The sequence below is a fragment of the Stenella coeruleoalba genome (assembly GCF_951394435.1).
Source record: "Stenella coeruleoalba genome assembly, chromosome: 6".
Lineage (NCBI taxonomy): Eukaryota > Metazoa > Chordata > Mammalia > Artiodactyla > Delphinidae > Stenella > Stenella coeruleoalba.
Genome location: NC_137151.1, coordinates 125450724 through 125464004, shown reverse-complemented (window position 1 = coordinate 125464004; position 13281 = coordinate 125450724). Strand labels below are relative to the sequence as shown.

The 13281-nt window shown below is 51.1% G+C and overlaps 1 protein-coding gene across 2 annotated transcripts in view; it reads right to left on the bottom strand.

Moving 5' to 3' along the window:
* The window catches only part of TRAF3IP1 (TRAF3 interacting protein 1), a 66485-nt gene that overhangs the window by 34572 nt on the left and 18632 nt on the right, over window positions 1-13281 (bottom strand). Inside the window, exons 8-13 of one of the 2 annotated variants that reach the window (XM_079924338.1) lie at window positions 9709-9729; window positions 8664-8748; window positions 8140-8223; window positions 5392-5515; window positions 5141-5174; window positions 2279-2355 (exon numbers count right to left, since the gene is read on the bottom strand). In XM_079924338.1, coding sequence (XP_079780464.1) covers window positions 2279-2355; window positions 5141-5174; window positions 5392-5515; window positions 8140-8223; window positions 8664-8748; window positions 9709-9729 — 425 coding nt within the window. The remainder of the gene's footprint in view (window positions 1-2278; window positions 2356-5140; window positions 5175-5391; window positions 5516-8139; window positions 8224-8663; window positions 8749-9708; window positions 9730-13281) is intronic. The other variant, XM_079924339.1, reaches the window with a different exon arrangement.

Here is a 13281-nt window from a genome sequence, read left to right as displayed (position 1 = left end):
GAACAAATCGGTACAGCCTTTGACAGCACCTGGTGAAACTGCAGCTCTGCCCGCGCTCTGGCGAGCAATTCCAGGTCTGGCACGGCCTCTAAAGGACGGGGGTCGCAAATCACAGGCCCAGGCCTGGTTCTGCTGTTGTGAATACAGTCTCACTGGAACGCGGCCACACATCTGTTTACTGGTATCTATGCTATAGCCGTTTGCAAGCTCGTCAGCAGAGATGAGACGTTACAATGGACACTGTATGGCTCTGAAGCCTTAAATATTTACTGTCTGGCCTTTTACAGAGGACGTTTCCTGACCACTGCTGGAGAGAGACACTGGCTCTTGTGTGCCAGGGCACACGCAAAGGAGCCCGTGGAAGCACTGTTCACAAACAGCGAAAGGTTGAAGAATCCTAAATGTCCATCAGTAAAGGAATTAATTACTGACAAACACTGGAATACCATTCATCAATTAAAACGAATAAACTAGAAACATCACGCTGTCTGAAGAAAGCAACTTGCACAACAAATCAACAACAGGATAAAGTTACAAACTCACAAAGCAATGCAGATACACGTAAAAGTAAGGAGCACACCAAACGCATCTTAGTGGTTTTGCCCTCGTGAGAACAGGATCAGAGCGAGGACAGAAAGGACTTCAACTTTCCCAATACATTTTAACTTATTTTTGAAAATCTAATTAAAACGTTTTTAGAAGACCCACAAGTTAAATTTAAATCTGATGTCTATAACATACCAAAGAAAAAAAAGCAGAGAAACTTGCTGACTTTTCCCGCCCAACTGTAATACACATCGCCCCTGACTTCAGAACACTCACAAACGGTACTCCTTTAAAGCCCCAAATGTTCACCAAACGAGGGAATTTTTTCCCTTTTATCTTCTGAAGTCAGAAGATCTACTAATCTGAAATCTACTCTTCAGAGGAAACTGAAACACAGGCCTAGTGTGCTTTGCAGAAACACACAGCTATAAAATTTAAAGCAACTGAAGCTTCAAAGGTTACCTACAGTAACAGCCCGAGGCCCACACTGCAGGTTCCTGACAGGGTTGCAGAAACACTGCCAGGGACACCGGGACAAGTCCTCAGGCCTATGAAAAGGACTATGACATATTAAAATTCCACAGCAACAGACAATAAACTGCAGAAAGAGTTTTTCTCTTTTCAGAAGAGCTGGCGGTGGTGCTGCCGGCAGCACTCAGGCTACGCTACTCTCCCGTTACAGCTGTAAAGGGCTCCCTCTAACGGCGGGCCCTACCATGCAGCTCTCCTCAGTAGCTATTAATCCTGCAGGCCGTATCTGCATGCCAAACCAGGACATTTTAAGCAAAATTATCTAAAACAAATAACCGTTCATTCAACTGGAAGGAAAGAAAAGTGTCTGTGGGAGTGTGTGTAAAACTTACTGGAACTGCTGGCTGCTGATAAAGCTAACTAACCGAGAAACTTCTGATAAAAAACCCAAAACAGGGCCTCCCTGGCGGCGCAGTGGTTGGGAGTCCGCCTGCCGATGCAGGGGATGTGGGTTCGTGCCCCGGTCCGGGAGGATCCCACATGCCGCGGAGCGGCTAGGCCCGTGAGCCATGGCCGCTGAGCCTGCGCGTCCGGAGCCTGTGCTCCGCAGCGGGAGAGGCCACAGCAGTGAGAGGCCCGCGTACCGCAAAAAAAAGAAAAAGAAGATTTATTCTTATTATTTTAAGGCGTGATAACGGAAACCTCACCGGGGCATTTGAGGCACACTACCCAGCCTGCAGGTATTCACCCCAGGTCACGTGCCCAAGGGCAGTGGCTGGTAGGAGGCCGCGGGTTCCAACACAGCCACGTCACACACCTGTAAGGGAGACGGCTGGAGGCCACATACACATAGCACGTGCATCTAAAAGCCAGCCCTGAAAACTTCCCCCGACCCTTACTTTGTCATCAGCCAGGGCCATGCAGACAGCCTGCCCACTCTGTGCAGGGAGAAGGGATGCACCCGGCAGGAAGGGGTCAACAGGGGGTCAGAGCAGAACAGGCCTTGGACCCTGACTCCTGAGCTCCCAAGCAAGGCCACTGCCCCACCCAGGACGGGACTGGATGTGGGTCCAGGGAAGCAACGTCGCACCCCAAAAGCCCCAAATCTTCTATCCTCCCAACTGGAGGGTGGGGGAGATGGGAAGGGGCTTGTAAACGTGTAAACAGACATCCAACACTTGAAAGATGCTTCTAGTTTTCAAATGTGAATGTGTGAAACAGACTGCTAAAATGCCACTGTTGACAAAAATCATTTGGTTACCTTCTCTCCAGGTTTGGGTGACTGCTGCAACTTCTCATAATCTTTCTTAGTCTCCAAAATTTTTTTGACAAGTCCTCCTGTTGAAAACCAGTGGTTTTATGTTAAAGTGATTCTCTGCCCTAAGAAGCTATCCTGTTCTAAAGGGGTGGGGGGCTGGGGGTGAGGAGGGATACTTAGTTCTTATCCTTTCTCTCTCTATACTGAAACGGCTTCAGATAATCATTGTATGATAAAAGGTCAAAGCAATTCTCTCAGCCTATTGTACACTAAGTACGAATACTTTTTTTATATTGGGACAAGTCATCAACTTTTTTTTTTTTAAAAGGATTACTCGTGGCATAAATATCATATGAAAAACCATTTGAATATATCTTGTTTGGTACGTTTGACCTTGGAACTATGTGAATATTTCACATAAGGGAATATTTTACATAGGTAAAACAAAATTAAATCAAAAATTTCAAAGCCTAAAACTTGAAAGCAAAATGAAACTATAAACGTAACAGTATCGAAACCTTGAAGCATCATGAACTGTTAGCTCATATTTGAAATCGTGTATCCACTGAATCAGAAGCTGGAGCAGTGTCACAATCCCACAGTGCTCTGCAGGACTGAGACCCGAGGAAGAAGAGGTTCATCTGAAACCCTGAAATCAGACCTGCCTCCTTCCCCTTGACCCTGTTCCCGCCCCATCCCCCGTTACAGCTATGCAGGCCAAACACACTTATCATCACGTCCACCTTCTCCCATCATGCCTTGCAACCAGAGCCCTAAGACCCTGGAGGTACATCGGAGAAAACCCACAGGAGCAAATGCCTCCCTTTTTCTGGTTCTGAGGGACCATGAAGCAAATATCATGAAAGAGTCCCTTCTAATTGCTCCTTGAGGACAGAAGCGATGGTGACTTTTTCATTTTGGTTTTTTGCTTTTGTTTCTTAATTTTTTATAAATAAATAAAAAATAAACATAATAGTATCATGCTGGCAAGCATAACCGGACAGAGAAGAATTGGTTGCACGTCCCTAATGGGATGTGCACCGAGAACAAAAAGGCAAGCACATCTGCCAAAAACGATCCTAGGGTGTTTCCAGTAATCACGCTGCTGTTAACCACCAGTGGTGTTGCTCTAAATTGCTGTGAGTGCACAATGTAGGGTAAAGACACAAACAGCCACTGCTGCTGGGAGCCAGGATTGGGGCACGAGACAGGAACGAACGTACCTGCAAAAATAAAGAACTTAGGAAGAACCCTGCAATCATAAATCTAAGTTGGAAATACCAGTACAAACTCAGGATATACTTTCCTACAAAAAAAATTAGAAAACCCCCAGAAACAATGACCAACCCAGAAGCAAGTTGCAGCCAGGCTCCTTAGAGACACCGGGCAGGAAATACACAAAACGAGCCTGAAACATCTGTCCTACCACAAACAAGGAAGCTACAAAGTCCACTGGGACGTGTCAAAAGGCCCCCACGGTCAAACACTGGACAACAGAACATCAAGGAGAAAACTGAGATGGACTGAAACGGAACACGTCGAGTGTGTTAAAAACCACGACATCATACAGACAACAAGCGCTTGCTTCGGCAGCACATATACTGAAGTTGGAACGATACAGAGAAGGTAAGCATGACACTTGTGCAGGGATGACATGCAAATTCGCTCCATATTTTTGTAAATCAGCTACTCCAATAAAAATTTAAAAAAAAACCCACCACCACCACCAAAGCCCTCGTTAGTCACCCCTGAAGGTGCCAGGAGACAAATGCACTATTAAGAAAACTGATCAATGAAGGGGAAGCACGAAGCTGGGCCTCGGAGCGGCGAATTCCTGCCGAGGGGAAGCCTCACAGTGTGGAGACTGCCCACCAAAACGTGCTGGAGGGGCGAGCGGGCGGGACGAGAATGGTCACCGTCCCCACAACCCTCATGAAACAACAGACTGAGACCAACCAACAGGCACAGAGACGGGCAGGTGTGATGAAGAACCAACACCACTTGTCAAGTGTTCTTGACCAAGTCTCTAGAACCAATTTACAGGAACCGAAGAACATGGAAGAAACCCACAACACTGGGGTGTGACAAGCAACACCCAACGGTGAGGAACTCTGCTGGACAACCGACCAGCCTCTTCAACAAATAAACTACAAGGGGGATGGGGTGGTAGGGGACCTAAGGCTAAGAGCGGATTCAGAGTTAGATCCACCAGCTGCAAACACAGGGACCCTATCTGGATTCTGACTCATACAAACTAGAAAAAAAACACACAAAACCACTGGGGAAAAAAACAGGCATTTGATGATATTAAGGAAGGACTGCTTTTTTTATATATAGTAATGGAGTGACGGTTATGCCTTTTAAAAAAGAACATGTTTATGGCAAAAATGATGCTCTCCAGGACTCGAAAGCAGTCGGTGGAGACTGAGGTCAGACCAGATGACCGCTCACCACACAAGCTGCACGACCGTCAGGGGCTCACGAGACTATTCTCTCTGCTTCTATAAATGTTTGAAATCAAAGAAGACATTGTGCTTGGGAAGAAAACAATATGACAGAACTGTCGACCTGGGAAGGACTTCAGGGGTCATCCAATCCCACAGTCTAACCGTGCAGAAAAGAAGTGATGTCATCCCCACAACTGCCTACGGCTGCCCCCTGGGGTCCTGGCCACCCCCCGCCCCCCAGCAGCTTCCATCGCCTCCCAGAATAACACACACACGGAGGAGGCATCCGTGCCCACGGCATCCCATCTACTGCTACTCAGACGCCTGACCAAACCCTGGCAGACAAAGCTCATTTCACCAGATCCTTTCACAACACACGGAGCAGACACACGTGTGCACACACAACCCCACGACTCACCGTGCTTCTCATCTTCTAATTCCACCGCCTGTACCTGAGCAGGAAAGGAAGGAGAAGAAAAAGAGATTCAGATTTGTTGGAATCTCAGACTCATGCTTGCATGCCTCTCGGCAGAGGTGACAGAATTAAAGACGGCAGAGAACTAACTGAGACGCGGGCGGAAAATTCCGTCTACACAAATGTCTAAGTTGGAGAATTAATTCCAGTGCTGTCTGAGTGTGATTATTAAACATACACTGTGGCTGACCAACCATTTCAAGCTCTGACGTCTCAGAGAGCTGGGGGGCGGCCTCCACCACAAACTGGTCGGCGTCCTCACTGTCAGAATTCTGTGACTCTATGATCACATTTGAGACGGTTTTACCACTTCCTGTCCTAAATGCAAAGAAATCAGATTAAATTAGAAACATTCTCCAGGTCACACGTCCTCATCAATCCCAGCGCCTGGAACTGTGTCTGAGGTTCCCTGAGAGGAGGCCGGAGCTGAGACGCAGTCTGCGAACATGCAGTCTGGGGAAAGCCACCAGGCCCCGCCCCACTGTGCCACCCCGCCCCGCGCCGTGCCCTCCTCCCAGCCGGGCTCGCTGCGGGACCAGCCCTGGGCCTGCAGCCCTTCTCCAGGAGAGGCCCGATCTCCCAAGTCGCAAATCTCAGGGCAGGGGTGGCACTCACTGGTGGCCCTGCTGGCCAGTGCCACCCCAGACCCCGCTCCTTGGTCTCTCGCAGGAACACAGCAGCCTCCTCGAGGCCCCTCATTTGGCTGCTGGGTGCTGTCCCTGACCTACGGCCCCGCCCAGCACCCTCACTTACACACTGCCTCTCCCCGAGGGCCTGCCATCATTGGACCAGTCCGATGTCCACGGGCTCCTGACCTGGTCTCCCTGGTAACCGCCTCCATCCAAGGGCTCTCTCCTGCCTCCAGTGGCCACCGCCGGAACTGCCCCGCCTACTGTCACCCGGCGGCAGACCACCACCAGCTGCCTGCTGCTTAGGCACTGACTTCTGCTGCGCCTGCACTTGGACCACAGCCCCCAGACCCCAACACTCCATGGCTCCCCACCAGCCCCTCCTGCCCTCATTTCTCCCCTACCAACCTGACACAGTTACGCTTCAACAAATACCCTTCAGCCCCTGCCACTATCTCTCCAGCGCATGCACACACGCGTGCACACGCACCCTTCAGTGGGATGGGAGGTCCAGGAGCAGTCCCTGCACTTGGGTGTGAGCTCTCAACACAACACCTGCCTCCCACTAACACCTTCGGCTCCAGCCGCCCGTCCTGCCCCACCAGGACCGACCTTGTCTCGTCCTTGGTCTTCCACGCCCTCTGTACACCCCGTCCGTCCGGCCTGCATCCCACCACCTCCAGCTCCCGAAACCCTCCCCCACATCCTTCCCCTCAGCAAACCCTCCCCATCCTCACCCTCGTCCCCGAATGCTGCCGCCACGTGCCTGCCCCACGAGGCCTTCCTCCTTCTGGCCTCCGACCGCCAGGTCCTGAGGAGGGTCGAGGTTTTCCTTGGGCTTATGGAGGCTTCCAGATCTTTCTCCCTAAAATCTCCCAACGCTGAATCTCACGTTGTCAGAGATTCCCCGAGAATCAGAGTCTCGCCCTGAACCCCGTTATGAGTGCCGCCACCTGCCAATCCCGGGCCTCACCCCGCACTCCAGGCTCCTGGCTTCGCTCTTGAGGATTTCAAGGGCTGAGAAATCACTCCCAGAGTGATGCCTTGTCACTGCCACTGACAGCAAATGCTTAACCGCGGATCCAAGCACCCACTCTGTGGCCTCCCCCACCCATCTTCCCAGCTCCGGCTGGAGAACAAAGTCCACGCGGTGCTGAGCCATCGCTCCGCCCCACGTGCCCCAGGAGGCACGCCACAGACCTCTGGGGTGCGGCTGCCTGCCCTCCACAGGATGTTCAGCAGCATCCTTGGCTCCAAGCCCCACCTAGAGGCCAAGGGCCTCCCCTGCACCTCCTCCCCAACCACGGTGCTACAAAACGCCCCCAGACGTGGCCCCGGGCGGGGGCGGCCCCCGGGTAGGACCTCTGCCCTCGCCCGTTCACCAGCCCCTCTCGTGGAGGACACTATCCACCACCTCCTCTCTCCTCTGCGCCCTGCCCCTCCTCGCCCAGACTCGCTGTTGGCTCAGGAGAAAGATGAAGAGCCAGGGTCTCACCTCCTGGGATCTCACCTGCCCGCCAGCCCCCCGGCCTTCGCTGAGGCCATTCCCTCCACACGTCCTGGCCCACCCAGGGGCTCTGTTCCCACAGTCCCCTCTCCCCACCCCGCAACGCCGGCATCTCCAGTCTCCCCCTCTCCACTGGACCATCCCCCGCACCAGAAAAATGTGCTAGCCGGCTCATCTTAAAAACAGAGACCCCTAACTTCCCTTGACATTGTGCATCCCTCCGCTTCCCCCGGCAACCATACGTAAAATACGTCTACGCCGCCTCCAGGCCCCGCCTCCCGTTCCACCTGAAGCCCACTCCGACCAGCCTGTTTTCATCTTCCTAGTTTTTGTTTTGATTTTCTGTACTGGATCCACAGGTAGATTTGTAAAATTTATAAAAGCCCTGCCTGAGGCTTGTCTTTATACTGCTGATGACTTTCTGACCACCTTTTGTTTTTTAATTTTTGTGCAATTAAGCCTTTAAATTTTTTTATCCTATTTTTCCCCTAATTGTTTTTATGCTTAGAAAATCCTCTATGTAGAGATGGGGGCAATCCACTTTCCCTGTAACTGTAAAGACATAACTGTACGAGCACGAACACCTGTGTTTTCCCTCGCTTCTATCTGAAGTGTGTGGCACGCACGAGGTTTGAGGTGACGCTCTACCCCGGGTTCTCTTCTACTCAATAGCAGGTGCTCCCTGCGCCGTCTGCTGCCCGCTCCGCCCCCATCTCTCAGCACACGCACCATCCTCACCCATCCCTGTCCCACCAGCACCAGGGAAGCCCTGCCCCTCGGTGCCAACGCGGATTCCAGGGCCTCACCTGTCCGTCGTCGGCACCTCCGCACTCTCCGGCCGCCTGACCCGGGGAGGCGCGGGCCGTGCGCTCCCGGGCCGAGGTATCCTCCTGAAAAGGGATACAAAACGCTTGCACGTTTCAAAGTGGACAGATGAAAACCCACATTAATGTTAATGCTAACTTCCAGGCCACCATCAATATGCCAGTTAGGACACAGCCTGCAGCATATTAAGAACGTTCCATTAGCCTGACAAGTCTAAAAATATCCATCTTCTAATCTTACATTCTCGTTAATTTTAAGGTACAAAAAGTAGTAACCTAACTATCAGGAATCAAACCATGACATAATTTAGCCTAAAGTACGAATTTCCCTAAATCTCTAAAACATTCTACGTGAGCTAGTTACACCTCAGGTACAAGAAAATTAAACAGTTTTTGCTTTCTTTGTACACACACTTCCTCACAATTAAGCCCAAGCATTACATGAGCTGTGGAAGGTACGGAGAGGAGCAGGGCAGCTGCCCGGGTGGGAACCAGAGCACACGAACCTGACGGCGGCTGGGAGCTCGCCTGGCAGCTCGGAATTCTCCGGCACCTCACACTTCTCCTGGCCAGAAGGTCCAACGTCTCCTTCTGGACAGGCAGCAAGCCAACCAGCAGTTCACAAAGAAAGAAACAAACAACTAGTAAATATGTGAGGAGACAGCAATCAAACAACTGCAAATATAAATGAGCTTTTTTCATCTATCATTTTGATAGAGTTCAAACAGACACTTGATATCTAAATTTGGGGGGAGATTTGGGGAAACGGGCACACTCAAACCCTGGGAATACAAACTGGTTTAACTTCTCCAGAAACAGAATTCAAAAGGTAGGTCAATCAAGTCAGCAATTTAACTTAAAGGAAATACAAGCTAAGGAAAGAAGTGGACACGTGTAACCTCGTGTCAAGACGCTCATCCATCAGCAGTTACAACAGCGACAGACACTAGGAAGCTTCAGGGAACTGCGGTCTGTGAGACCCTCGTATAAAACAGTCGTCATGTTAATGTACGTATCATCAGTAGAGTAGGGTAACGTATCTGATCATTGCACACACAGGTGGGCTCTAGAAGGACACCCGTTCAAGTTACGAGCAGGGGCACTTGCTTTTCATTTTCTTCTCCATAGTTTTCTGCATTTTTACGGTTTTTCACTTTGGCTCTGTACCATATTGTTTTTATAATCTGAATAAAGTTTTGTTCATTTTGATAAATATTTAATCAGTAAATAATAAGCCCAAGCTATAATAGTAAGACAATTAAATTTACTCTTACTATTTAAAGTAAAAGGACTTTATACATTAGAAAATAGTAAAATCAGAACTTGATTATTGGAAATACAGTTTACACTCAGGAAGAAATTCTGAAATGTATTCTTTTGAAACATATTTTCATAAAATATGAAAATTAAATCTTAACTTGGTGTAGTTATGTTTCCTTAAGTTACTTTCACTAATACAATTTGTAAAACATAAACCTGAGAGTACATGTTAGTAACTATACACACGTACACAATTTACACCAAACAGATTTACTTACGGCTATTCCTTACCTGCATCACTAGGAGAATCACCTGGGGAAAAAAAAAAAAGGTACATCAGAAAATCAACTTCTGTGTTAGGAAACCTCAGTATATTAAATGAGCAGAACAGGATTAGAGAGAAATACATAATTAATAATTTTGGATGTCTATTGGGGAAAAAAGAGGTCATTCCTCATAGCCTTTTTTCTAGTTTCCTATTGCCACTGCTTTATCTTCAAAGAGAGAAAGACAAAGAACAAACAAAACTATGAATCAGAACATGTTATTACATGGAAACACGAAGCAGGGATGAGAAGAAAGTGTATCCATCAAAGAGATGAATGAAAGAAACAGAAGAGGGAGAAGGTGACAGAGCCTCGAAGCCACGGATGGACCGACTCCATGTGTGCGGGACGAGCCAGGGGTGAACTGGCGAACACACCTTGGGGCATTTTCCAGGCTCTGGATGGAAGCAAACAAGAGCCCGTCTTACATAACTCAGCAGCGAGTGTTTCTCCATCGGCTCCTAAATTAGAAGAAAGTGTCTCTGCTCCACACAGGCCTGCCTTGGCACTCTTCCCCCAGGACCCTTCAAGTGCCACTTTATGGGGACAAATGTGACCGACGCGGCCACAGTCAACGAGTGAAGCCTTGCAGGGGTGGGTGGACCCAGGAAGGTCTCTGTGTTACACTCCTAAAATGCATGAACACGTGTGCAGAAGACCCAAAACTCCCTGGATTCAGGTGAGGGCCTGGACAGACACCCCCCGGGGATGGGCCCAGCTTACCCTCAGGACACACAGACGTGACAGACAAGCGCCCCTCAGACCCCGGAGCTGTGCACCGGCAGGGGGGACCTCGAGCGCTTTGGGTGGCCTGTGGACGCCGTGGTCAGAGCCACAGAAATGCTGCCCCAAAGAGGGCGGCTCTAGGGGTGCGGGGGCCCGCTTAGGGCATCGGGGGGACCCGGGAGCCCTCCAGGACTCCACTTGTGTGGAACACAGAGCCTCCCGGAGGTCCCGCCCCACAGAGGGACAAGGTGAGGACAGGCCTGGGGAGCGTGGCTCCAGGCAGAGCCTCTGGAAGACGGGGTGATGGGGGCTGCCCGGGAGGACACACAGCGGCCGCAGCCGCCCTCCCTGCTGCCCTGTCGCCTGGTGCGCGGGAAAGAGACCAGCGTGAGAGCCGCTGGGCCCCCGGGGCCCCGACGCCACACCTCCAGACCCTCTCCAAAGCCCATGCCCTCGGTGTCGCTGGGGACAGGCCGTGGGTCCCGGAAAGGTGGCTGAGTCACGAGCTGATGCCCAGGTGGTGAGGGCACACGGCAGCCCCGCCCACAGATCGGCCCGGCCCCTGGGCGCCCCGTCCTCGCGGATGCCCAGGTCCTCTGCGGCTCCACCTCCTCCCCAGATCCTGGGGCCAAGGCGGCCCGGACGTGCAGGCGCTCTGTCCCCCTCGGATCCCTCGTCCCAGGAGAGCGCACCCTCACAGCCGGCCGCGCCCCCCTATGAGCTTGGGAGCCTGCCCTCAGGTGTCTGCGCGCCTCGAGACTCTGCCGCCCCCCCCTCCCCCACCACTCCACAGCCCAGGCCGCTCTCGCCTCTGGACCACGCGCTGCTCTGCCCACGTGGAGGCCGTCTGAGTAGGGCTTAGCCACTCATCGTAAACATGCCATCGGCTTCCTGCTGCGAAGCTCCCTAACGTGGCCACTGGCCCCAGCTCTCACCCCTGCCCCTGCCCAAAGGCTCTCCCTGACCCTCCCCGAGAGAGTGCAGAGTCCCTCCCCCCAGACCACCCCCAGCACCCCTCAGGGCACCTGCTGGCTTCTGCCCACTCGTGCACTCACTGCCTTAGGGCCTAGCACACAGTAGGCCTTCAACCAACATTTTCTACTGGAACAAACTGACAAATGTCGGCCCTCACCTGGCCGTGCCCCTGCTGCCCCGGTCCCAACACCCTGCACCAGGCCCGGCACTGGGGCATGTGCACCCCTCCGTGCTCGAAGGAGCTCCAGGGCCTTAAAAAGCAAATGCTGAACGTGGACTTTACCACGACTTTTTTTTTTAACTGCTGAGAAAAATTATGCCAAAAGCAGAACCCCACTGAGGTGGGACTTAAGACACTCAGAGAACGTCACAGACAGAAAAGTCACAGTCGTGACAGCGCTCTGAGCTGCTTAAGGTCCTCTTTGGACCTGAAACCTGGGGGATGCAGCTCGGCCTCTGGGACCCCCAGCAGCGACTGAGGCTTGTTCCTGTCGTCCCGACACCCCGGGCTTTCCCACAGTATCTCAGGAGGAACACGGGGGACACAGGACAGTCTGCTGCCATCAGGCAGTGACTAGAAGACGCTTTCTAGTTTCTGTAAAAAGGCAAAAGTGAGCCATTTGCCACGTTCGGTCCTGATGGTGCGAGAACGAGGGACTGGACTCTCTGGGGGTGTCAGAGACTCAGGGAACCTGTGGCTGCAGCCGTGGCCTCGGGCTGAGAGGCCTCCACACAAGCGCCACACCTGGGGCGCCGGGTCTCCCTCACGGGACAGGAGTGGTTGACACGGGGCCCCTTTCTCACCTTTCTGCTTTACTGCTGGTTCTGGCTCAGCACTTTCTCGCGGCAGACTAGATGAATTAGCATCTGAAACACTAGTTGAGTTAGTATTAGCTTCCTTTGTTCCTGATGTAAGACAGTTAAATGGGTTATTAAGACGGAACTGGTCATCAGGCACCTTACTTATCTGTGCTTCCCCACCACAAGCTTCCCAAGGATGACCCAGGGCAGCTTCTAGAAAACGCACCTAGAACACTCCTCCCAGGCCTGGCTCTGGGATCAGGAGAGCACGAAGGGACACCCAGACGTGAGCAGACCCCGCCCACGTGGCCCAGGCAGAGGCCTGGGCTCCCACAGCCAAAGCACCCTGGCCCCCCATTTCCAGGACCACCCGACACTACCAGTCTCCCCTCATCTCCCCACGACAGCCAGGCCTGGGAGTCACAAGCTGCAAATAGGTTGCAACTTCAGGAAAGCAAGAGGAGAAGGAAAAATATTTCTGGCCTCATGCACAGCCCTAGACGTGTCAAAAGCTCCCAAACGCTTGCCTCCTGATTACGGACTCATATGCGAATGTTTATAAAAATAGAAAAAAACACCAAATACCTGAGAAATAAAACATTTTTTCCTAGTAAAAACAAAAGGATGGGTGCTGGGGGAACAGATTTTGAACTGTGGCAGGACCCAGGGAGGAAACCTGACCCGTTTACTAAAGGACCCTCCCACACACTCTCTGAAATGGATCCGGAGGCAAAAATAAAATTAGGAAAATGTTCCCTTTCCTGAAACACGATCTTATAATTTCTTAAAAGTACTCAAAGAAATAGTTTATGTCAGAATTAAACTGTCACTAACTATCAGAGAACTGCTTGATTTTATGTAGTGCAACTACATAAAATAGACAACATATAATTTTCTGAGGAAATTTTTTTTTTTGATCTGCAAAAACGATGCTGACTTAAACAGTCTGATTCATGTCTACAGTTAATTATTTATGATATCTCATAGGACCAACAAGAAATACCATTAAGTTTTAAAACAAACAAATCTAAAAATA